This window comes from Globicephala melas, chromosome 20 (genome assembly GCF_963455315.2).
Source record: "Globicephala melas chromosome 20, mGloMel1.2, whole genome shotgun sequence".
Classification (NCBI taxonomy): Eukaryota; Metazoa; Chordata; class Mammalia; order Artiodactyla; family Delphinidae; genus Globicephala; species Globicephala melas.
In genome coordinates this window covers 3,611,233-3,635,952 of record NC_083333.1, presented here as the reverse complement: position 1 = coordinate 3,635,952, position 24,720 = coordinate 3,611,233, and the positions used below count along the sequence as shown (strand labels likewise).

General features: G+C 37.7%; 2 protein-coding genes across 9 annotated transcripts in view; one reads left to right on the top strand and one right to left on the bottom strand.

Annotated features, from left to right (window-relative positions):
* Positions 1-24,720, top strand: part of NF1 (neurofibromin 1) — a 250,416-nt gene that overhangs the window by 157,759 nt on the left and 67,937 nt on the right. The window lies entirely within an intron of this gene.
* On the bottom strand, positions 19,748-22,473 carry OMG (oligodendrocyte myelin glycoprotein). The gene is made up of 2 exons (XM_060291035.1): positions 22,309-22,473; positions 19,748-21,467 (listed from the first exon to the last, which is right to left on the bottom strand). The coding sequence occupies exons 1-2, from the start codon at positions 22,309-22,311 to the stop codon at positions 20,136-20,138; spliced, it is 1,335 nt and encodes a 444-aa protein (XP_060147018.1). The 5' UTR covers positions 22,312-22,473; the 3' UTR covers positions 19,748-20,135.

The following is a 24,720-nucleotide window of genomic DNA, read 5'->3' as shown; positions in this document are numbered from 1 at the left end:
TTTAACCTGTACTAATGCAGCATTATTCTCCTACTCCCTAAACCCCACATAACTACTTCCAGGTCATCTTTTTATTTATTTATTTATTCATTCATTCATTCATTCATGGTTGCATTGGGTCTTTGTTGCTGCGCACAGGCTTTCTCTAGTTGCAGCGAGCAGGGGCTACTCTTCATTGCGGTGCGCAGGCTTCTCACTGCAGTGGCTTCTCGTTGCAGAGCACGGGCTCTAGGCGCACAGGCTTCAGTAGTTGTGGCACGCGGGCTTCGGTAGTTGTGGCTCGCGGGCTCTAGAGCCCAGGCTCAGTAGTTGTGGTACACGGGCTTAGTTGCTCCGTGGCATGTGGGATCTTCCTGGGCCAGGGCTCGAACCCGTGTCCCCTGCATTGACAGGCTACTTCCAGGTCATCTGAACGTTGCTTCTGGAGGCAGTTTCCAGTTCAGATCTAATCTTGTCTCTCTCCATTTGTTAAATAGAGTTCCCATATAAAGTCCAGGTTCATATAAAGTCAGGCATGCTGGGTGTTCCATAATTTTGACCTAATTTAGTTTCTAATCTTTTCCTGCTATTGCCTCCTATACACTTTTGCTCCTAGCCTGTAATAGTTAAAGTACCATAAATATAAGGACAGTTGTTGCAGCATTGTTTATAGTGGCAAAAAACTGAAAATAATATAACTGTATCAAAAGGAAATTGTTGAATAAATAATGATACATCTCTATTATGGAATAATATGCAATGTGTTAAGTCTAGTTTGCTTGTTACAAGTGATAGAAATGAAATTTAAACTTGTGTGAACCAGGAAAGATATCAATTGCCACATGTACCCAAGAAGATCAAGAGACGGACTGGCTTCTTGCATGACGACGTGCAGAGCTTTGAACAGTATCATCTGGAGAACATCTGTCTTCTCTGTGTCTTGACTCTACTTTCTTTGTGTTGATTTTATTCCCAGGCAGCTCTTCCTAAGCTACAGCCAGTGATGGTTTGTGTTCTCCCAGCTTAACAACCCAGTGGAAAAACACTTCTTTCCCAGTAGTAACAGCAAAAGTACTGGTCTCATTGGCCTGAGTCACCTGCCAATTTCTGAGGCCTTCGCTATGGCAAGGGGAATGGAATTTCTTGGTTGTCTGTGCCCGAATTATGTGCCCATCCCTGGAGCTCAGTGGTGAAGCCAGCTTGAACTGCATGAACTAAAAGGGGTGGGGGGATGGGAGCAGGGTTTCCCAAAGGGAAATTGGACTGCCGATATCAGAATGAGGAAAAATGGATTCTGAGCAGGAGAAAGTAACAGAAGTCCTCTAATGCACCTTTAAAAAGATCCAGAAGGCTGGCTCTGACATTTATCATGCAAGGTGCAGAGGAATGTGGGTGTGTATGTGCACAGGCATATGATATGTATAGACTGTGAAGTGTGTGAAAGTATACACATTAAACTGTTCACATTGCTTATCTCAGGGGAGTATGATTGGAGCAGGTAGAGGATCAATTATAGTATTTCTATTATATATCTCTGTTGTTTGACTTGTTGCCAGGGGCACATATTATTTTTGTCAGAGTAATTAAAAATATAAAACCTGGAAGTACAATGAAGAGTCTTCCTCTTAGGAATATTGTGATACCTGGCAGTTGCCTTTTGGGTGTCAGTAGTAGCTAAAACTTACTGAGTGCTTTCTCTGCATCAGGCAAACTGTGCATATTATATACTTTTTCATTTAACCCTTAAAGTAACCTGCTGAGCTATTATTATTACCAGTGATTGACTTGTGTGTAAACTGAAATTTAGAGAAATTGTTAGTCATTCACAAATGTAGGTATCAATCAGAATGACCTGGGAAATTAAAGCAAGCAAATGTATATATCCCAAGGCCCTACCTGGGCTGCCAAATCAAAATTTCAGGGTAGAGCCTAATCTGTATATCTAACAGACACCCCAAGTGATTCATTCATAGTCAGTTTATTACTGGTTTGTTTGGGAGTCTCACTGGTCAGGTATTTAATTCATGGTGGTACAACTAGTAAGAATCAGAGTTGGGTTTCAAACCTTAACAACTGCACTATTAATAACATGATTATTAAAAAGATAACGTGTTTATTATCACTGTTAAAATTACACACTAGGTTTTTAGGTTAAATCAGTCTTTGTAGACCAGCATGAAAATCTTACCAGTAGTTATGGGACATATTTCTGTAGGGAAGAATTCTGAATTCTAGGCATCAGATTTACAAATGACCTTTTGCAATAAAGGACAAAAGTTTACTCTAAAATAATTTTGTCATTGGAGCAGCTGTAGTCTGCATTCCAAAGGTTAGCCGAATTGGAACCTTTTTTACTGTAACAACGTATTACTATCACACATTCATGGAATATGGTGACACAGATAGATGTATTGTTTTGTACAGCAGCGGGCACCAGGGACCGGTTTTGTGGAAGAACAATTTTTCCACAGACCCGGCAGGGGTGGGGAGGAGGAATGGTTCAGGTGGTAATGTGAGTGATGGTTCAGGCAGTAATGCGGGTGATGGGGAGCGGCAGATGAAGCTTCCCTCGCTTGCCTACCACTCACCTCCTGCTGTGCGGCCCGGTTCCTAACAGGCCTAGGGGTTGGGGACCCCTGTTGTAGAGCACTGTAGTTTATCCTTTTGTCTATTTAATAAAAAATAAAATAAATACAAAAACAACACACGCCACTCCTCAGTCCCCATCCCCAACCCGCTATCCGTTACACACACACACACACACACACACACACACACACACACACAGACAGAAGCATACTTTGGTTAAACGTTGCCAACATAATTTCTTCTGTTACACCTTTAATGTAAAAACCTGAGTTTCAACTCAGTTTTGCAAACATTTAAAAGGCAAACATGTGGTATTTTGCCTTTTTTAGCATTTATAAGGAAGGAAACCGTCATATTAAGGTAATAATTAAGCTTACACAATTAAAATTTGCAAACAACCAGATTGAACTAGGATATGATAATTAACTCAGAAGTAAGTTGAAATAAATTTAATTTTCCTAGTGTGCTTGTCATTCAGCAGATATAGTGAACTGAGATAGCAATGCAAACAGTCCAAGTCCACTTCAGCTTGAGTGTACACAAAACATCAAAAATATTACATAGAAAAGAAAGTGAGTGCTGTCCACTGCATTCATTGTGGTGCCGCCGCTTTCCGTGTTCGTGGTTGTGGCTGTCTTTGGGACCACTTCTGTACACTTAGTTGTCTTGAGATTTGAAGTTGTCTTGGGATTTGAAGTTGTCTTGAGATCCAGAGATGCTTGGAGGTCTGGAGTTGTCTTGGGATTTGAAGTTGTCTTGGGATCCAGAGATGCTTGGAGGTCTGGAGTTGTCTTGGGATTTGAAGTTGTCTTGGGATCCAGAGATGTTTGGAGCTCTGGAGTTGTCCTGGGATTTGAAGTTGTCTTGGGATCCAGAGATGTTTGGAGCTCTGGAGTTGTCCTGGGATTTGAAGTTGTCTTGGGATCCAGAGATGTTTGGAGCTCTGGAGTTGTCTTGGAATTTGGGGTTGTCTCAGAATTTGTGCTGATCTGCGTAGAAGCTGTCATAGAATTTGAGGTCGTCAGTGTTGGAGTTGACTGCAAAGTGTCACCAACCAACAGGAGGAGCAGACTGAGTAATAGCTTGAACATCATTTTCCTGTTTCAAAATAATTATGGAAAATTAATATAACACTTGGATCACAAGCAAATCTAAGAACTTGCTTTTTTAAAAGTGGTGGTGAGGGGGCAGGAGGAATGAAGGAAACCTTATCTCAGCACTGAGGAAATGCCAACCTTGGTTTAACAAATTTCATAGTTTTTAAGATAAAAGGAAATTCAGAAGAGATCGATATCAACTCCTCCATTTTACAGATGGGCTCAGACAAAGGCAAAAGGATGCATATCTAAAAATGACCAGAACTAGAACTTGAATCTGAGCCTTAGTCTAGTGTTCTTTAGTAGATGGGGACTATGACATAGGCATAGTATAGACATATCCCAAATGTTTACTAGTAAACCATTTTTAAAGTAAGGCTAATTTTTTTTTAATCATATATTCAAATCTAGTGGTTTGCCACATTTGAGATAAAGCAGCTAGCCCATGTTGAACACGGATAACTATTCTTTTTTTTAACTTAAATCTCAAACTTTAATTTTAGAAATCTAATATATGCTAAAATTTACTTTTGGTTCTAATGTATAATTGAGAAAATTTCAAATTAATATTACCTTTTGATGTTTTTTCTTTGAAGATGAAAACTTCAGGCTTTCTCCAGTGTCCCGTGGGGGATCTAATTTCTCACTCACTGTGTGCTGTTTAAATAAAATTAGTAAGTCACATGTTATAAACTTGACCTGCTATTTGCTCTTTGGAAATAACCTATTGAGTGCTTTCCAAACTGGTGCAAACAGATGGACTGTGGCAGAAATCAAGGAATTCAAATAAAGTTCCTCTAAAATCTAGTGTCTTATTTAAAGAACCCTGTGAATACCACTTTGTTATTCCTCTTATCCATGTGTATATTAGTGAATGTCTTCATTGGATTAGCACTAACTGGAGGAATATACTCTTTGCCTGCTGTGATTATCATGACTTAAAATCAAGTAAGTATATTAGAGATAGATTTTTTTTTTCTTAAAGCATCTTGTATATATGTTTAGAGGGTAGGTAGTTTTTGGCTAGGATTATTTTGAAGTTTTAAAAATAATTCAAGAATATAGCATTCTAGGAGTTTAATTTCTAGTAAATAATTATTCTATTAGAAAAGAAGTTAAACTTTATTAACATAAAGCTAAATAAGAAAAGAATTGCATATGAAAGTGATACTTTTCACATTGAGTTTGCAGAGTTTTTTTTAGTACATGAAATCACCCACATTGAAGCACATTAAGTGAATTCTTTAAAGGAATTTCATCTTTCGGTCACTCCTTTTCTTTGATAAGTGGTATACAGGGAAGTTGGGTTGCATTGTGCTAATGTTTTCATCACATTAGCTGGCTCTTTTAAGAAATTGCAGGGCTGTGAACAATGGTGTTGACATACAAGGAAATGGCTACCTAAGTGGCAGAAGTACAAGTCAGTACATGTTCCTGACTTGTTTTACTTTGCTATGTAGGTTTCTTTTTCCTCCTGAGTGAAGAGAACCAGTGCTTGCTAAATCTTATTTATATTAGGTACATATTGTATAGAACCTAACTTAACTGGAGATTTGTGTGATCAGACCTAAGAAGTAAATACAAAAAGCCTCAGAGTAGATATTATAAGTCAGAGTACTAAGATAATGCACAGATAACTTTTTATTGATGCTTCAAACACCTCAATCTCAACTTATTTAAAATTTTAAATTCAACATTTTCCCCTTCCTATGTTGGGTTGGCTAAAATGTTCGTTTGGGTTTTTTGGTAAGATTTTATGGAAAAAGTCGAAAGAGCTTTTTGGCCAATACATATTTTTCTCATAATCTCTTTCTCGATTAACTGCGTCATTACCCAGCCAAATGGCTCTCCAACCTTGAATTTCTTATTGTCTCCTTATTGATCTTAAGCTGCCCAAGCCTCCCGGTGATAATTAAGTAAAATTAAAAATTCTGAACACTCCCCACTTAAATGTTCCCCCGCCCCCCAAAAAATCATTTTCAATTATTTAGGTCTTTAAATACCTCCCACTTCTTTATCTTTGTGCAGCTTTCCCCATCTGCCCAAAGTATTTCTTCCTCATTCAACATTGCATTCTTCCTTCAAGGTCTAACTCTGATGGCAGCACCTTTTATGAGAGCCTTCCTTAGTTCTATACTTCAGAATCAGACATTTTAGGACTTCGTACTTCTAGAGCACTTATCAGAGTCTGTTTTTTTACTATAGATGTATCCTCAGTCTTTCTTCAACCAAATTCTGGCTTCCTTGTGATCAGGTACTACTACTTTTTTTTTTTTTTTTAACGTCTTTATTGGGGTATAATTGCTTTACAATGGTGTGTTAGTTTCTGCTTTATAACACAGTGAATCAGGTATACATATACATATGTTCCCATATCTCTTCTCTCTTGTGTCTCCCTCCCTCCTACCCTCCCTATCCCACCCCTCTAGGTGGTCAGGTACTACTTCTTATTCTTTGTACCTGCTAGCACAGTGAGTACTTGTACATAATAGGGTACAACAAACACTGGAATTTGCTGAAACACCTCTTTGTTTCTTCATGTCTGAGGGCTGATATCATTAGTGATGTCTAAAATAATAGACATTTGGTCATTTGCAGTTTTCCCTGCATTATAAAGTCCTATTTCTACTTTCTGGCAGCTGTTTTGAGAGGATTTCTTTATTTGTATGATGTGGATCATAATGTACATTCATATCCTTTACCTGTGTTATATAACAAAAATTCAACCGAGTAAATTGTAAAGATCTAATTGGCTTTATTTGAACAATTCATGAATCGGACAGCATCCCATCTAACAAGTAGAGAGGAGCTCCAAAGGATTATGGAAAGGGAAAGTTTTTGTTTTTGTTTTCCACATCTTTATTGGAGTATAATTGCTTTACAATGTTGTGTTAGTTTCTGCTGTACAGCAAAGTGAATCAGCTATATGTGTAAGGTCGGATCTTAACAAACGGCACCACGAAACAGAGGAAAGCTTCAAGTGAGCTTTATTAGGGAGTGCTCCCGGGCGAGGTTCACTGGTCCGAGAGAAAGGGGACCAGAGAAGTCGCACCCGGGCGAGGGTTGGGCAAGATTTTATAGGGGAAGAAGGGAAAGGGCTGTGGTGAATCTGGGAGGGCGCAGGGTATTCCTTATTTGGTGGTCTTTTCGGGTATCCTGGGGGACCGTTAGTCCCGCCCCTCGAAAGGCGGGAAGGCTGGGCTGGGTTCAAAGTCCCCAGGTCAGTTTCTGGAACTGGGTGGTCCGGAGAATTTCGGTCTGTTGCAAACTGTGAATCTGATTGTGTTCCCCTGCCTCGGGCCAGTTGGCCTTACAATATGTATACATATATCCCCATATCTCTTCCCTCTTGCGTCTCCCTCCCACCCTCCCTGTCCCACCCCTCTAGGTTGTCACAAAGCATCGAGCTGATCTCCCTGTGCTATTCAGCAGCTTCCCTCTAGCCATCCATTTTACGTGTATATATGTCAATGCTACTCTCTCACTTCGTCCCAGCTTCCCCTTCCCCCGCTGTGTCTGTCTGTGTCTTTACTCCTGCCCTGCCACTAGGTTCATCAGTACCGTTTTTTTTTAGATTTATGGAAAGTTTTTAAAGGCAAGACAAGGAAGTCATAAACAGAAGTTATTTCAGGCTTAAGTAACCTACCATGGGGGATGGACAGGGTCTGTCTATGTGGCAGATTATCTCGTCTTCCTTTTGGTGCTGACCAGAAAATTTCACTCTGACTGGTTAGGATTACATTCCTGGAGAAGGCTGTAACTGCAGTTAGTTTAGGTATTAAGTCTCCATTTTAGCACAAGTGACTCCATTTGGTGCTTGTTGTTTCTTTCTTTTTTCTTTTCAATAGTATGTAGTAGCAAGTGGCTTTTCAGTGTGGACAGTTAGGTTTCAAAAATCTTTTTGGAAACTTCCTGAGAAAGTGGATATGGAGATGTGCAAAAACAGGCTATTGTTATGTTAGACTTAAATGTGAGTACCTTTTAGAATTGTACATAAGCAGTTTTACAGTAAAATTTCAGCCTCTTCATTGTAGGAATCTAATACAGGAAAAAGAACACATTTCTCCTTAGTGGCAAAATACACGTTCTGAGGGGAAATGTCTGTCTTTGAACAAGTTTGTCTTCCAGTATTATTACAGTATAATACCGTAAGCCTGTTATCTAATCTTGGCTTGTTATTTATTCTTGTTTTTCATTATAAATGAAGAAAAGTGATTTAATTTTAAAAAGAGGCTTTTCTGTTTCCTTCTCTTGGATAATGGTATCTTCATCCACCTTGAGTTTTAAATGGAAGGCTAAAGATCAATCTTCATTTCTCTTAACCACATACATCTGATTAATCACTAAGTCCTGTTGATTCTGCCTCAAAAAATTTTTTGTACTTTATCCTTACATTACAGACTCAGTTTGTAGCTTTATCAGTTGTCTAAGCTGGGGTTAGCAAACTTGTTTTTCAAAGGAGCAGTAGTAAATATTTTAGGCTTTATAAACCACATAAAGTTTTTCTTTTTTTCTTGTTTTGTTTGGCTTTTGGTTTTTATCTGCTCTTTAAAAATATAAGAGCCATTTTTAGCTTGCAGGTCATACAAAAACAGGCCACAAGTAGCATGTGGGCAGGATATCGCCAGTGGACCATAGTTTGCTGCACTCTGTTCTAGGCTGTTGAAATAACTTCCTATTTGGATTCTTTGTCACCGGTATGTTACCCCATCCCCTCCTTCTTCCACATTACTGCCAGAATGATCTCTCTAAAATATGACTGTGTAACTTTTAGATAAAACTTTTTATGTGCTCTATTAACTAAGTTTTTATACTTAAGGCATTCATATACCACCTCTGGGGTTTTTGCGTTTCTTCGTAAGATCTATCCTATTAGTTACTCAATATTTTTTATTGACTTTTTTCTTAAGGGAAATTTTGTATTATACCATAAACAGAAAATCAGTATTGACTGCCATAACTAGAAAACCAGCAAACAAAAGATAACAGTAAAAAAGAAATACGGAATTATTAAATGACTGTTTCATATACCACCCCATCATATAGGTACCACACTTCAAAAAACCACTGACTTATAAGATAAACCTTTTTTCCTTAGCATCATACAAGTCTCTTCATAATCTTTTACACTGTTCACAGTAGTTGCAAGATTGCTGAACTAAAGCAGGAGATTGAAAGTCATTTTGGTAAGAGGCTAGAGATGCTGGCCTTATTCTGGAAATCTCATGATGCTGTCGTCATTGATGTGGTTCCAAGTAAGCCTTGTGTGCTTTCTGGGCTGTTCTCAGGAAAGTGTGCTCATGACGCATTGCTGAGGGTATCTTTAAGGGCAGTTGTGAAGAAGACTCTAGGAGCTGGCAAAGCCACGAAGTCTGCCCAGAGAGCTCAGAATGCCAAATGAGCATTCTGCACATTACCTCCTATATTGGTTAATAAAGTCTTAAAATAACTTTCTCAATTGGTCATTTAAGTTTAATAATAGAAGACTAGTCATCACAGTGTGTAGTAACAGCTGTAGAAAGATGTCTCGCCTTTGCTTCGGCAACACTGACCATCTCACCATTTTCCTACTCTGGCATGCCTCTGTGATTTTGCATAGGCTTACCATTGGCTTTGGGTGCCGTTAATAGAGGGCAAACTCCTACTTTTGATTCAAGACCCATCTCAGTAACCTGACTCTCATTCCTCTAGGCAAGTTAAGAAAAAAAAACAGCTTTACTGAGATATAATTCACATGAAGTTTACCCTTTTAAAAGTGTACAATTTAGTGGTTTTTAGTATATTCACACAGTTGGGCAATCATCACCACTACGTAATTTTAAACATTTCGTCACCGCAAAAAGAAACCCCGTACTCATCAGCAGTCACTCCCCATTCTCCCTCCCCTCAACCCTCTTAGTCCCTGGCAACCATAGTGTGTGTGTGTGTGTGTGTGTGTGTGTGTGTGTGTGTGTGTGTATACATATATACACCACATTTTCTTTTTTTGCTATTAAATATATATATATTTTTTCTATAATAAAGCCTTTTTTTTTAATAACTTCAAACTTACAAAAAAGTTTCAAATATATAGTACGGAGAGTTCACACATACCCTTCACTCAGATTCCCATAATGTTTATAATTTTCAAAACCACAGTACAATGATCAAACCAGGAAATTAATATTAGTATACTCCTGTCAGCCGAACTAAAGACTTCTTCAAATTCTAGTTTCCCCCTTATATCCCGTTTCAGTTCCACAATCCAGTTAGGATCCCACATTACATATAGTTGCTGTGTCCTTCGTCTTCTCCAAGCTGTGACAGTTCCTGAGTCTTTCCATATCTTTTGCTACTTGATAATTTTCATACTTGTGGTCTTAAATATATTTTTATATGCACAGATTTTTCAGCATGAAGAGCCTTCTCTGGTGGGTAACCCATCTCTTGAATCACTTTCAGTCATTAAGGAGAAATGACTGTGGCATTGTGATTTGCTGAAGCAGAGCCTCATACAAGTGTTAGGCTGTTCAGAATGCATCACTTTTATTTTTATTTATTTATTTGTCTTAACATTTTTATTGGAGTATAATTGCTTTACAATGGTGTGTTAGTTTCTGCTTTATAACAAAGTTATAAATATACATACAGTTATACATATACATATATCCCCATATCTCTGCCCTCTTGCATCTCCCTTCCTCCCACCCTCCCTGTCCCACCCCTCTAGGTGATCACAAAGCACCGAGCTGATCTCCCTGTGCTGTGCGACTGCTTCCCACTAGCTATCTGTTTTACATTTGGTAGTGTATATATGGCCATATATACACTACCACTCTCTCACTTTGTCCCAGCTTACCCTTCCCCCTCCCCGTGTCCTCAAGTCCATTCTCTAGTAGGTCTGCGTCTTTATTCCCATCTTGCCCCTAGGTTCTTCATGACCATTTCTTTTTAGATTCCATATATATGTGTTAGCATCTGGTATTTGTTTTTCTCCTTCTGACTTAGTTCACTCTGTATGGCAGACTCTAGGCTCATCCACCTCACTACAAATAGCTCAATTTCATTTCTTTTTATGGCTGAATAATATTCCATTGTATATATGTGCCACATCTTCTTTATCCATTCATCTGTCGATGGACACTTAGGTTGCTTCCGTGTCCTGGCTATTGTAAATAGAGCTGCAGTGAACATTGTGGTACATGACTCTTTTTGAATTACGGTTTTCTCAGGTTATATGCCCAGTAGTGGTATTGCTGGGTCATATGGTATTTCTATTTTTAGTTTTTTACAGAACCTCCATACTGTTCTCCATAGTGGCTGTATCAATTTACATTCCCACCAACAGTGTATATGGGTTCCCTTTTCTCCATACCCTCTCCAGCATTTATTGTTTGTACGTTTTTTGATGATGGCCTTCCGACCGGTGTGAGATGATATCTCATTGTAGTTTTGATTTACATTTCTTTAATGATTAGTGATGTTGAGCATTGTTTCATGTGTTTGTTGGCAGTCTGTATATCTTCTTTGGAGAAATGTCTATGTAGGTCTTCTGCCCATTTTTGGATTGGGTTGTTTGTTTTTTTCATATTGAGCTGCATAAGCTGCTTGTAAATTTTGGCAATTAATCGTTTGTCAGTTGCTTCATTTGCAAATATTTTCTCCCATTCTGAGGATTGTCTTTTCGTCTTGTTTATGGTTTCCTTTGCTGTGCAAAAGCTTTTAAGTTTCATTAGGTCCCATTTGTTTGTTTTTTGTTTTTATTTCCATTTCTCTAAGAGCTGGGTCAAAAAGGATCTTGCTGTGATTTATGTCATAGAGTGTTCTGCCTATGTTTTCCTCTCAGAGTTTGATAGTGTCTGGCCTTACATTTAGGTCTTTGATCCATTTTGAGTTTATTTTTGTGTATGGTGTTAGGGAGTGTTCTAATTTCATTCTTTTACATATAAGCTGTCCAGTTTTCCCAGCACCACTTATTGAAGAGGCTGTCTTTTCTCCACTGTATATTCTTGCCTCCTTTATCAAAGATAAGGTGACCATATGTGCATGGGTTTATCTCTGGGGTTTCTATCCTGTTCCATTGATCTATATTTCTGTTTTTTTTTTTTTTGCCAGTACCATAATGTCTTGATTACTGTAGCTTTGTAGTATAGTCTGAAGTCCGGGAGCCTGATTCTTCCAGCTCCGTTTTTGTTTCTCAAGATTGCTTTGGCTCTTCGGGGTCTTTTTACACCACATTTTCTTTATCCGTTTGCCCATTGATTGATACTTAGGTTGTTTCCACATCTTGGCTATTTTTAATAATGTTGCAATAAACATGTGGGTACATAGGATATTATTTTCCTGCTCATCTATTGGACTTTTAGCTCCTAGATCTTAGATGTCTTTATCTGGATACACAGAGAATCTAGCAGAGCATGTGGCATTTCATAGAACACTTAATAAATGAACTTAGCTTTTAATTATTATATGTATGTAATCATTCAGTGCTAGTGTTAAGACTAATCGCCAGTTTTAATTATGGACACACATGACTCTAGTTTAAAGGAAGAAGACTTGATTTAATAACAGTGATTAGAGTTGGAGTCCTGATTTGAACCAAAAGATTACTCGAGTGGTTTTGTTTTCTGTGATTCTTGGTTTATAGAAGTATAGTGGCCTTGGCTGTTAGTGAAACAAGGCTTTGGTTTACTCATCAAGGATGATTTAGTGATTTATGACTAGACAGTACTTAAAAAGAAACAGTGGCTGCAATCCATCTATTTTTATGAAAACACAGTTGTTTTTTTTGAATCAACTGTGGTTCACCTCTTTTAGTGTAAATATATAATCCTTGAAAGGAAATAATCCTAAGATGTATTTATGAGGTTTGATTTTATGAAACAATAGGGAAAAATTCTAAAACAAGCATCTAAGGGTAAATACATCCAAGTGAATATTGCTCCCTTCAGAAGAGCCGCTGTTGGAGGTGATGTACTTACTTCAAACCCTGATGCCTTTGAGTACACATTTTTAGGGAAATACATTTTTGGACGTGTTGTCAAAGTCTAAAACATGTTCTTTTTAAATGTGGTGGGAAAATCTTCATATTTGAAATTTTTAATGAGGCAAAATGTCATTTAGTAATATATTTGTTTAAGATGAGTTTTTTCTTGTGTGACATATAAACTGGCTCTTAGTAATATTTGAAAGGAGGGGCCCCAAACGTGTTTTCACTAATGACAGCCTCATTGGAATAAGAGTTTAAAGACTCAAACATAACTGCTTTGAAGAAAAATGTAAAGAAATTTAGATATGTGACATTTATGTTTAAAATTTAAATCAGTTTATAGTCAACTCATTGTTAATATATGAAGATATTTTACTAGTTTCAGGTGACTCCTTCATCCTTTGATTACTTTTACTATGTTTTAAAGAGACTAGCCTTTACAGTGTGTTTCTAAGTTTATATTTAATGTCCTGCAACTTTTTTTTTATGATTTAGTGTCAGGACAAGAGACTCATAACACTTCATCAAAGTATACTTTGTTAAGCAAGAAAGATTTCATTTACTCATTGTAGAAAAGCCATACCATGAGGAAATACTAGAGCCTGTAGATAGATGAAATTATTTTTAAACATTTATTGTCTTTCTTTATTTGTCATTGGTATGAGGAAATGCAGCTGAGTATCTGATGCTAAGTAATAGAACTGGTAAATGGGTGTGGCTGTGTGCCAGTTACTCTTACACTATACAATGTCTCAGGTGCAGTTGTCGTCACTGAGGCTTTGGGTGGCAAGGAAGGGCCTTCCAGTGGTTTTTGTGGTGTATGGCATCTTTATTTTTCCTTAGTGATGTTTTGTTCTTTTCTTTCTCGATGAAAAGCCATTAAATCTTAGTTTATTTTCTGTTGAGGCAAGCATTTGACAGGCATTTGAACTCCCTCAGCCTTCCAGAAGTGTTCACTTTGTTTTTTTGAGCTGTGACTATGGGCAACAAAATAGCACAAAGTAAAGAACTACATTTCCTGGTATTGAGTATTTCATCAGATTTATTTGATACTTGGCCTTGAGATACCCATTTGAAATATTCAGATATCTAATTTTTTACTGATAAATCATATTTTCCATGGAATAAATAAATAACAAACCTTGTAAATTAGTTATTTGAAGTGTAACTAAAGAAGACAGATACATGGGGAATTATGTACCACTATGGGTTCAGTTATCTCCATTTCTGATCTTTTTAATTACCGAGAATCTCTTATACAAGACATAGGAGTAATATTTACAATATTTATGTAGCACCTACAAAGTGCTTTAATATACATGTTTTATCTATTCTTTAAAATACCCATGTGGAACACGTGTTCTTAACAAGATTTTTACCAGAGGACACATTTAATCGTTTACCCAAGATAACAACACAGGCTTTTGATGACAGTCTTATCTCACGCTCTTTCTATTAAATCCCAGTGTACTTTAAATACTCTTCGAATTGTTTTGATCAGAAAAAACTACAGTTTTGCTGCTTTTATTGTGTGTTTGTGTGTGTATGTTTAATTTCTGTACTTAGATTTCATCAATAACTTCCAACAAATTCAGAATATCAGGCCATGGTTTATTGAAAAGATAAATGGGTGTATTGGGCATATGTCTCAACTGGTTCCTGAACGTGTTTAACAGAGTTGGGGCCGTTGAACCAAAGTGACATTTCGTAAAACATGAGCTTCTTAAGAACCTCACTTGTATCACAGTTTTTTTGTTTTGGTTTGGTTTTTTTGCATTACGCGGGCCTCTCACTGTTGTGGCCTCTCCCGTTGCGGAGCACAGGCTCCGGACGCGCAGGCTCAGCGGCCATGGCTCACGGGCCCAGCCGCTCCGTGGCATGTGGGATCCTCCCGGACCGGGGCACGAACCCGCGTCCCCTGCATCGGCAGGCGGACTCTCAACCACTGCGCCACCAGGGAAGCCCCAATGTATCACAGTTTTTAAAGTGTGGAGCAGACTAATCTGCTTAACACATTATTAACACATTGAGGTGGCTTTTTTTTTGTTTCCTTGATTTCCCTTGAGCAATCTACGTGTACTAAATTGTTCACAGGTATCAGAATTAACCGTTCTCTGAAATTGTTCCAAAGGTAACTCCCCACTGCCCAGAACTAACTTCTTATATGACAAGTAGCAGCCTAGCCAAATCCCCTTCATTCATAACTTTTCTTTCATCTCTCTTTTCCCTGGACTATGAAGCTAAGACTTTGACCTATTGGAAGAAACTTAAGCTCTAGAATAAGAAAGACTTGAGGTTTGACTTGGTCTGTCTTAAGTAGGTTATTGTTAGCGCACCAGTCATATCTTTGATCTGTATTAATTCATCCTTTTATTTAATAAATTCAGATCAAGCTAGCCCCTCTCCCCACCCCGCCCTGAAAAAAGACCTCCTAGCAGGAGGTGATAATCTACACAGAGATAAAAAGGATGTATAAAGGTTTGCCAGGGGAAGAAGAGGGAAAGGAGTGTAGTGGTGAGGACGTGAAGAATCTCTGAGAGCCTGATGGCAGGAGGGAGCATGGTGAATTACAGGGACAGAAAGATGTTTTGTTTGAACTATACAGTGTGAGGGAGCTGGAAAATCTTACGATGATACTGTAAAGGGTGGCAAGGGCCCGATCATATAGTAAGCCATATTGAGAATTTAGATTTTATTCTGAGACATGCGAAATTATTGAAAGTTTTTTGGAGGGGTTTTTGTTGTTGTTGTTCATTTGTTTTGTTATTAGGAGAGAAAAGAGCTTGTCTGGTTAGATTTGTTGGAGAACAATCCTGACAGCAGTTAACCATGTAGAGCTAACGTAAGCTAATATAATAAGTATGTGCTTCCAAGAAATCTGATCGTGCATCTCTGTCTCTGATCTTTATTCCATGATACCCTCTAGTTTCTTAACCACCCCTTCCTATTCACAGTTCATTTTGCATCATCTCATTTTCTTACTCAGCCTAGAGCCCTTGGACAGCTGTTTCAATAGTTCTTTTCTAAGATCTCTTGCATTTTTCAAAGACAAAGCAGGTGATAAAACACACTTGGTATACATATTAGCATTTTGGTATATTTATCTTTTTTGTTGTTTTTATACATAGTTCTATAACATGCATGTTTATATATCCTATAGTTTTTGCTTATCTTTCTAGTATATGCATTTTCCACTTTTCAAACTTAAAAAAAACCTCTACATAAATATTTGTATTGGACATGTAATATTCTGGCCCATGGGTCATCACGTACTTGACCAGTTTCCTAATGGTAGATATTTAGCATTCTGTTTTTCTGGTATTTACCTAGAATTTACTAGGTTAAAGGTTAAAATATTTTAGGTTTTTGATCATTGCTGTGTTGCCCTCCTGCGTTAATTGGTATATTAATTTAAAGATATGCAGATTATGACTTGTTGAATGAGGAGGCACAAGCCACCCACTCGGGGTTGGCAAGTAGCTCCCTCAATTTTCAAGAGAAGTGAAAACCCCTGGGGTCATTTTGATTGAAGGCTCAGTTTCAATACACTCAGAAAAAGGAAGTAAAGTCACAAGATTTATTATTTAGAGATCCCAGAAACGTCGCCAGGGGCTGGGGGGGTGCACAGTGAGCTGGGGGAAGAGCAGTCCTCTTCCCCAGTTCAAGAGATACAGTACAGGGTAGGAAGCACCTCTTGCAAGGTGGTTGGGATGACAGTCACTTAAATTTTTACAGGCTCGACTCTAAGTGCTTATTTTAAAAGGTGCCCCAGGAAAAGCAAAGTGGGAATTTCTGGTGGTAATCCTAATTTGAGTCCTTATCTAAATGTCCAGACTCTGGGTCTGTGTAGGGTTGTCATTCTGTAAAATGCTTAGGCAGCAACTCAGAATAGCTATTTTCTCATCGCAATTGCCAATTGCTGTCCCAAAGAATTGTACCAGTATGTGAATGTGACTATTTCCTAACGTCTTCCCCAGCATTGATTTTTTTTTTTTTTTTTTACTTTTTAAAAAATTGCTTGCTGTTTCAGTAATAAGCGTGGTATCACATTTTATTTTTATTTCTCAGTTATTATGTGGTTTGCCATATTCCCATATACTTATCAATCCCCATGCTTCCTATCTTTTAAACATTCTGTTTGTGTCCTTTACCCACTTATCCATTGGGAAATCTAAGTATTTTTCTTATCAATTTTATGAGCATTTGATTAACAATCTCCTTTACGTTTTTCTCTTTGAGTATTTGTTTGTGTGTGTGTGTGGTACGCGGGCCTCTCACTGCTGTGGCCTCTCCCGTTGCGGAGCACAGGCTCCGGATGTGCAGGCTCAGCGGCCATGGCTCACGGGCCTAGCCGCTCCGTGGCATGTGGGATCTTCCCGGACCGGGGCACGAACCCGTGTCCCCTGCATCGGCAGGTGGACTCTCAACCACTGCGCCACGAGGGAAGCCCTATGTCTGTTGTTTTTTATTCTGGAATAATGTTTAAAAGGTTGATGGTAATGGGCATTGTTGTTTTGATTTTGATTTTAATAGAAATATAATTTTTCACTTTTAAGCATGACATTTACAGTACATGGTATCATTCCTTATCTAGTTCTTACAATGTATTTCATAAGGAATAATCTTATAAAGGTTTTAAACTGACTTTTGTGTGACATTTTTGGTGTAAAGGAATTTGCTGTTGCTTCAGAACGTTGTTATGGAAGATCATTGAATAGCACATATTTGTCATCTTTTAAGTTAGGCATAGAAGACATTTTCTCATTCTGCTGTGATAAGAGAATGTTTCTCTGACTTTCTTCTGGGTCTCCGTCTCACTAACATCTGAACCTGAATCCTGGAGGGTGAAGGATCAGGGACTGAAGCAAAAAATATACTATTTCATTTTCTTGCTCTTAGAGTGTGGCGCTTGGGTGTTTACATATGTGGGAATTTCTCAAAGCATGGGTTTGGACACACACATATAATAATACTAACAGCAAAATTACTGTGTGTAGAATGTGGGGAGCCAAGACACTGTGATAAGACTGTATATGAATTATGCCATTTATTCCTCAGGAAAAAATACCCACTATGAATAAGTTCTGCCAGCCCATATGACTTAGGGCATTGGTAACTTGCCCAGGGTTGTACAGTTGAGAAGCAGCAGAGACAGGATTTAGGCCTAGAACATTTGACACCAGAGCACAATACCCTTCACCGCTATTTTATCCCTTATTGCATTTGCTTTTGTATTTGTGCTCTTATTTGAATTCTCTTGACTGGGGAGAAACAAAAGTTACTTGTAAAATGAAATCAAACCTTAGGTATGGATGGATGGATATATAACTTACGAGCTTGAGAGATAGACACTGAGGATAATACATTTTGAAATGTTTATGGAGCCCAATAATATGGTAGTTCTTGTTTGAGTGGCAAATACTATACTGTTCCCTCCACCATCAGTAATGATAAGAACACAATTTCCTTAGAAGGAAGTATGTAATTACTATAAGGCTAGATAATACTTCTTTCTGAGGACTTAAGAGTCTGTGTGGTTGACATATGTTGTACTTGTAAATTTACTGCATTTTTTTCTCTGCATTTTGCAGACACATCAGTAAGATTGGCATAATGTATAGGTGCTGCTAATGCTATAATACAAAATTTCACTTTTTGGTCACTTTTCCTCATAGGATTTCTAAGACAGCATTGAATTTTTGGCACCCTCAGAGTGAAAGACAGTTACTTTTAAGAAACCTACTTTCTGTGCAATTCTGTGTGTGGATTTTTAAAACAAGATGCAAGTATGTGGTAGATTAGGAAATATCTAAGCAATTAGCCTCTACCATTGATGGTGAAGATACTAGATTGTTGATTGGGAGGGAGGAGAAGCAGCTTGCCCATTTTCAAATCATTTAGGGACTATTTCATATAATTTCTTTTCTTCATGGTGAGATTCCCTCCTGACAATAGTGAGCCAGTTAGGTTTGCCAGGGCAGAAAAATGTTCAGGAGTCACAGTACTAAGTCAGTATAGGAGAGGAACTGCTTCATTGAAGCTTAAAAGTAATTTTTCCATAAGCCTGCCCCTTAAAGAAAGAAAAAAGAAAGAGCATATTAAAAGGTTGTTACTTTTCTCTGTCTCTGAATAGAAATGCTTCCAAATGTGGAAAGAAATCTTAGTTTTAAAATTCCTTAGGAAGGAGCCCAAAAATTTCTATCTGTAGTCTTTTACCAACTCTAAGAATGCTTGAAATAGATTCTTCCTTATGTCTCACAAATTAAATTCCTCATTTGTGGCTCACCCATTTCAGTTATGCTGTCTTGCATTTTAATCTAGCTGTGTTGCTGGGCCTCTTTTTCTGACTCTTGGCTATTACTTATGTGTTTCTCTGATTCAAAAGATGGCTTACTTGTATATTTGTAGAAAATTCTGTTTTCTTCTAGTTGAAGTCCCAGTGCAGTTTGGAGTGTCAGGATCTGTCCCATGCCCAGCTGTATTCCTGTTGTCTCTTTTATTGGGTTCATCACCTGGTCGTAGCACCAGATGAATCCCAGCCTTCTTTCCCTTTCTCCTTTCCTTTTCCTTCCCTTCCTTAGTACTGCCCATGTTTGTTAGACCCCCATGATTTTATCCTGGAACTAATCTTATTTTTAACTTAGGTAAGTCAGATTCTAACTTCCAATGTGCAAAAGATAAATTTCCCTCTCATGCACATAGGATGCTTTTAATTTTTTAAATATTTTAACATGTCTTTAAGCTTGAAAGTTTTATTACATTTTTAATACTTCCCTTAAATACAAAAAACAACGCCATTAAACTTTACTTATTAAAATGCAAAGCCTAGTGTCTTCTAGCTTTTTGAAGAGCTTTTGTCCATTATATAATCTGTAAAGTAGCCAAGAGTTCCTCAGAAGCAGGACATCATTTAGATTTAAAACAATCATGGCTTGTGTGCAAAATAATGATGTGACATAACCATTCATAGGGAGGCAACCACAGTTTTACTTTATGTGGTGACAGAACTGTTGGATACCTCCAATATTACATTTGCCATAAAGACTTTACCAAGGTACCCTAGAACAAAAAAAGGTTAAGTCATTTTGATTCTACCAAGTAGATTAAGTTGGTATGACTAGAAAGCCAGTGACACAGTTATGAGCATAGACCTTTTATTTTTTCCCAGATGTTTGACAGTGTAAACATACATAAAATACATATTAAAGTTGAGATGCTTTATATTTTGTGCAGTAAATTGAAGCCTTAAAAAGAAAACATTTCATTTAAAAAAAAGAAACTCATTAGTTTTACTTCATTAAGACAGTAAAGTAGCAGCAAGTACCGAGACATTGTGCACTTCTTCATTAAGACGAGTTGCTTCATCCACATCAGAGTCGGAAATGTGAGACTGGCTTTCTTGAATACATAATATAGCTTGAGTCACTGGTTAGATAGGGGCATATCTTCCCAACTATACATCAGGGAGGAGTTCTTTCATTAATTTCAGAAAATGCAGACCCTTAGCCAGCCAGCATGACCACAGCATTGAGCATTAAGAGAAACGAAGCATTTACTTTCCAAGCACTTGCCACAGAAGAAGGTAAGCGAGTCTTTACATTTGTGGTTGTCTCTTCCCTCCGTAAGTTAAGGGTTGTGCTTTGTTGAGGCATTTCAGAGAAATTATTTGGCACGCCACTAGTGATACTTAGGGTCATGGGTGTTGGGGATGGTTTTGTTGAGCTAGTGAGGCTTGTGTTTGTAACCATTCCATCTTGGAGGTGAATAGTTAGAGTTGCAGCTGCTGCTTCATGTGAATTGATCGTTTCTGTGGATGTATCTTCTGGATAGGGCACAAAAGCCTTGTCAGTGCTAGTAAAGGTGGTGTCTTTGCTTAGAGTGGCACCAAACGTTGTTTCCTTTGTTCGATATTGTTTGGGTATTTTGGTCACTTTGGATTGAGTTACCATACTCAGAGAGTTAATGGTGTCCACTGTCTGCATCCCACTTACAGTGAACAAGCTTGAGGTAAATCCAGAAGGTGTGGGATATGTGTTATGTTCCTTCAAAGGTGATATCTGGCTAGAACAGGGAGTCCCTATTACATGGGCTTTTGTTTCCATCATCCACTTAAGTAAGTAAGTGATGTTTTGTTTATGGTCACATGACCACCTGTTATTGTAAAGGGTTATCTCTTGCAACTGAAAGAGCTGGTCAAAAGCTTGATCTGGAATGAATGTGAACTTATTGTTGTGCAGGTAAAGATGTGTGAGATTTGTCAGGTTTATTAACGTTCCTGGAAGGATTTGTGTCAAGGAATTGTTAGACAGGTCCACAGTATGCAGTTTGGAGGGCATGTTGGTTGGAACTGTCCAGAGTTTGTTACTACTGAGGTTGAGAACCTCAAGACTTCTCAGTGTATTTTTAATGAGGACAACCTTTTCCAGCATATTCTTAGAAACATCCAGATATTTAAGGTTCCATTGATAAGCAGTATCAGATTTTTCAAGCAGTTTAATGTTGTTGTTAGCAGCAGACATGTTCCAGAGGGACCGAGGTAACTGAGCAGGCAAGCTTTCAAGCCTGTTGTTTGAAATGTCCAGGGTCCTCAGATTGGTGTACTGGGTTAACTGGTTATGCAGATCAGTAAAGTGGTTATAAGACAGATTTAAATGGATAATATTCTCTTGCAGTCCAGATGGTAATGTAGTCAAGTTTCTGCCTGAACAGTCCACATGCCTGTGCCTCTCGGTGCATATACATTGGAGAGGGCAAATGCATAAAATACCAGGTGTGAGAAACAGAAGGATGAACAGGCTGGGAGACATTTTCAATATCTGATATTCCATCAAAGCCTGGAAACAAACAGATACACCCTTCTTTTAATATGCAAATACAATTAGGCATCTGCATGGGTCAGTTAGCATTAGGCAAAATTTTCAATAAACCTCGTTGTTGTTGAGCTCTTTTATAATTGTTCCAGTGATTAAACTAACAAAGCTCCCCTTCATTTATAGTCCAAATGCTTAATCCTTCAATTGGGGCTATGTAATAGAGACTCTCTCCCCCTACTGTCTTCTGCATTTTCTCATTTATTTTCTCCCTTCTTTTACCATAGTCTTTCTTATTTATCTTCCCAGAATGTTGATATTATAAAATGGCATTCTCGGCAAATAAAGAGTCGGAATCTTAAGCTATTACTATTTCTGATAATATTCTTCCTTACTCAGATGGGAAAAAAATGGCTGTCGTGTCTGTTTTGGTTGTTTATTTTTATTTTTGGTTTTTGGTTTTTTTCAGATCTCTGCAGTAATAAAATAGTCAATGTGTATGTAGGATGAGATTTTATTTAGATATTAAGACAATACTTTGAAATGCATCTTTGTCTTTTCAGGATAAATATATCCTTGCAAAACATTTTAAGGCACTTGAAAAATCTGACCAACACCATACCTTTAAATCTCACATTTTATAAAGTGATTTCTTTTCAGTGCCGATTCTAAAGGAAAACAATGTGTATATTTACAAAGTGAATGAATATTAGAAAGAAATCCCTCAACTGACACTGCAGCAAATTTCTGGTGCATGCACTTGCTATTGAATATATATTCAATCCTAACGTTGACTTTCTCTTAAGAAAAGGAAAAAGAAAAAAATTCCGAAGTCGATTTTTTACTGATTTAAATAACAGCTTACCATAGTGTTGTCTTCTACATCAGCATCTCATTTTCTCCGGGAAACTTAAGCTTAAAGGTCGCCTTGTTCTGGAAAGTAGGAACCGCTTCTGGCTGTGGGCTGTGCTTGCCTGCTCAGCTGCATTGTGTTGCTGTGAGCTGAAGCTCTGCAACCACCTGATCAGTACCACATAGGAGGACTGCAGAGCTGTCATTGGTGCTGACTCAAATTTATTGCAAGAGGTGCACACGCAACAGAATGGACCAAAAGAAATTTTTTTTTAATTTAGTGTTGAGTGTACCCATATATCTCAGATTTGCTGTAGGATGGAAAACCTCGTGCACATTAGACCTGGCCTTTACCCATTTCTGTGTATTTGAGCTTAGGCTCCACATTTTAACATTCACCTCGTGAAGAATCTGTGGTTCTTTTTATTGCGCCTACTGTTCATTCATTTTATACATTGAAAAATGTTGAAAATGAATTTGACCTTCCTTGTGGATGGTTTTCTAAGATATTAGTTTAACTATTTTTTAACTCTGCCTTTTTATTTTTTCTAAAATGGTACAATTGTCTTACCACTTTTTAAAATAACATATGACAATCTGTTTGGTTTTTTTATGTACCCCCCCCCCACCAAATATGGTGATTATTATATACAATCAGGTTTTCACATTTATCAACCACCTAACTGTTCATCTTTTGGAGAAGTACATAAGTACTTAAATATGATTATTTTGTTTTTATCTTTCTGATACAAAGGATTGTTTGACCCAGGCTATGCACAAACGAGGCTGCATTTTTTAATGAGCATCTAATTCTTTTAATTATCAGTTCATGTAGTAAAGTAAATGTATTTTATTTGATGTCTTTTGGGTTAAGGATTTTTTTCTTCATGAAATTACTTTGGTCAGTGGATATGAATATTGTTGTCTCCAGAGACATCTTTGGTACTATATGAATGACCATTTATTTGATTTTATGTTTTAAAAATAATAGCATAGCAGCTTCCCTGGTGGCGCAGTGGTTGAGAGTCTGCCTGCCAATGCAGGGTACACGGGTTTGTGACCCGGTCCGGGAAGATCCCACATGCCGCGGAGCGGCTGGGCCCGTGAGCCATGGCCGCTGAGCCTGCGCGTTGGAAGCCTGTGCTCCGCAACGGGAGAGGCCGCAATAGTGAGAGGCCCGCGTACCGCAAAACAAATAATAATAATAGCATAAATTTTAGTTGATTTCTTCAGAACGTTTCACATTTTATCTTACTGAGAAAACAATTTACATTGTTTTTAAATTACATGAAATAATGTAAAAGGGAAAACTTTCATTAGGGGCTTTATAAAATAAGACCAGATTTATGACAACTTCTGCTCCACTCTTTTTTTTTTTTTGAGGTACGCAGCCTTCTCACTGTCGTGGCCTCTCCCTTTTGGATTTATTTCCATCTGATGGGTAATAGTATCTCAGTTCAATTTTAAATACATCTTGCTTATTATAAGAAAAGTTGTATGCTTTATATATGTTTTTAAGGATCATTTAAATTTTTCTTCTGTGACTATCTTTTATATGTTTTGCATGTTTGTTTCTAGTGTGTTGTGGGTATCCCCCCCGCCACAGTCTGTATTTAAGTTTTTTAAACTTTAGGGATATTAGCCCTTTGTCTTAACTTAAGTTGCACATTTTCCCCCCAGTTTGTCCTTTGTCTTTTGACAAAGGTATGTTTTTTTTTCTTTTTTAATAGTGTTTGTTTTACATTTAAAAGTTTTATGTAATTGGACTTCCTTTTTTTTTAATTAATGCTTCTGGATTTTGAGTCTCAACTAGGAAGGTTTATCCCACTTTCAGATTATAAAGGAATGCACTCATATTTCTTCTATTTTTTATATAATTTCATGTTTTATATCTCTGATTTATTTGGTGTTTATTCTAATGTAGTATGAATCCAGTTTCATCTTTTTCAAGTACCTATCCAGTTGTCCCAATACTGATTTGAGATTTGAGTCTGTTTCTGGACTTTCCATTCTGTACCATTGATCTGTCTAATCATGTACTAATATCGCAGTGTTTTACTTATAGGTGCCCATATATTTTGCTACTTCACTTTTTGTTCAGAACTAGGTAATAACAACAATTAGAGTCACTCTCATCTAATTCATTGTGTTGCCCACCACCAACACCAAATGGAATACATGTGTGATAAATGTATGTTGCGATGTGTGAGGTAGGTGCTCTTTGGTCCTATGTTAGTGAAAAGAATGCTGAACCAGGAGTCGGGTAACAAACTCAGCTTTCACTACCACTTCTGAGCAAGTCACTTACTCTCTCTGGGCCTGTTTTCTCAGCATTTAACAAATAAAAGGAGCTGAACTAGATGGTCTTGAGGGTTGTTCTGACTCTGGTTAATGGGATCTGGTAAGAGCACCACTGCTGTGTAGT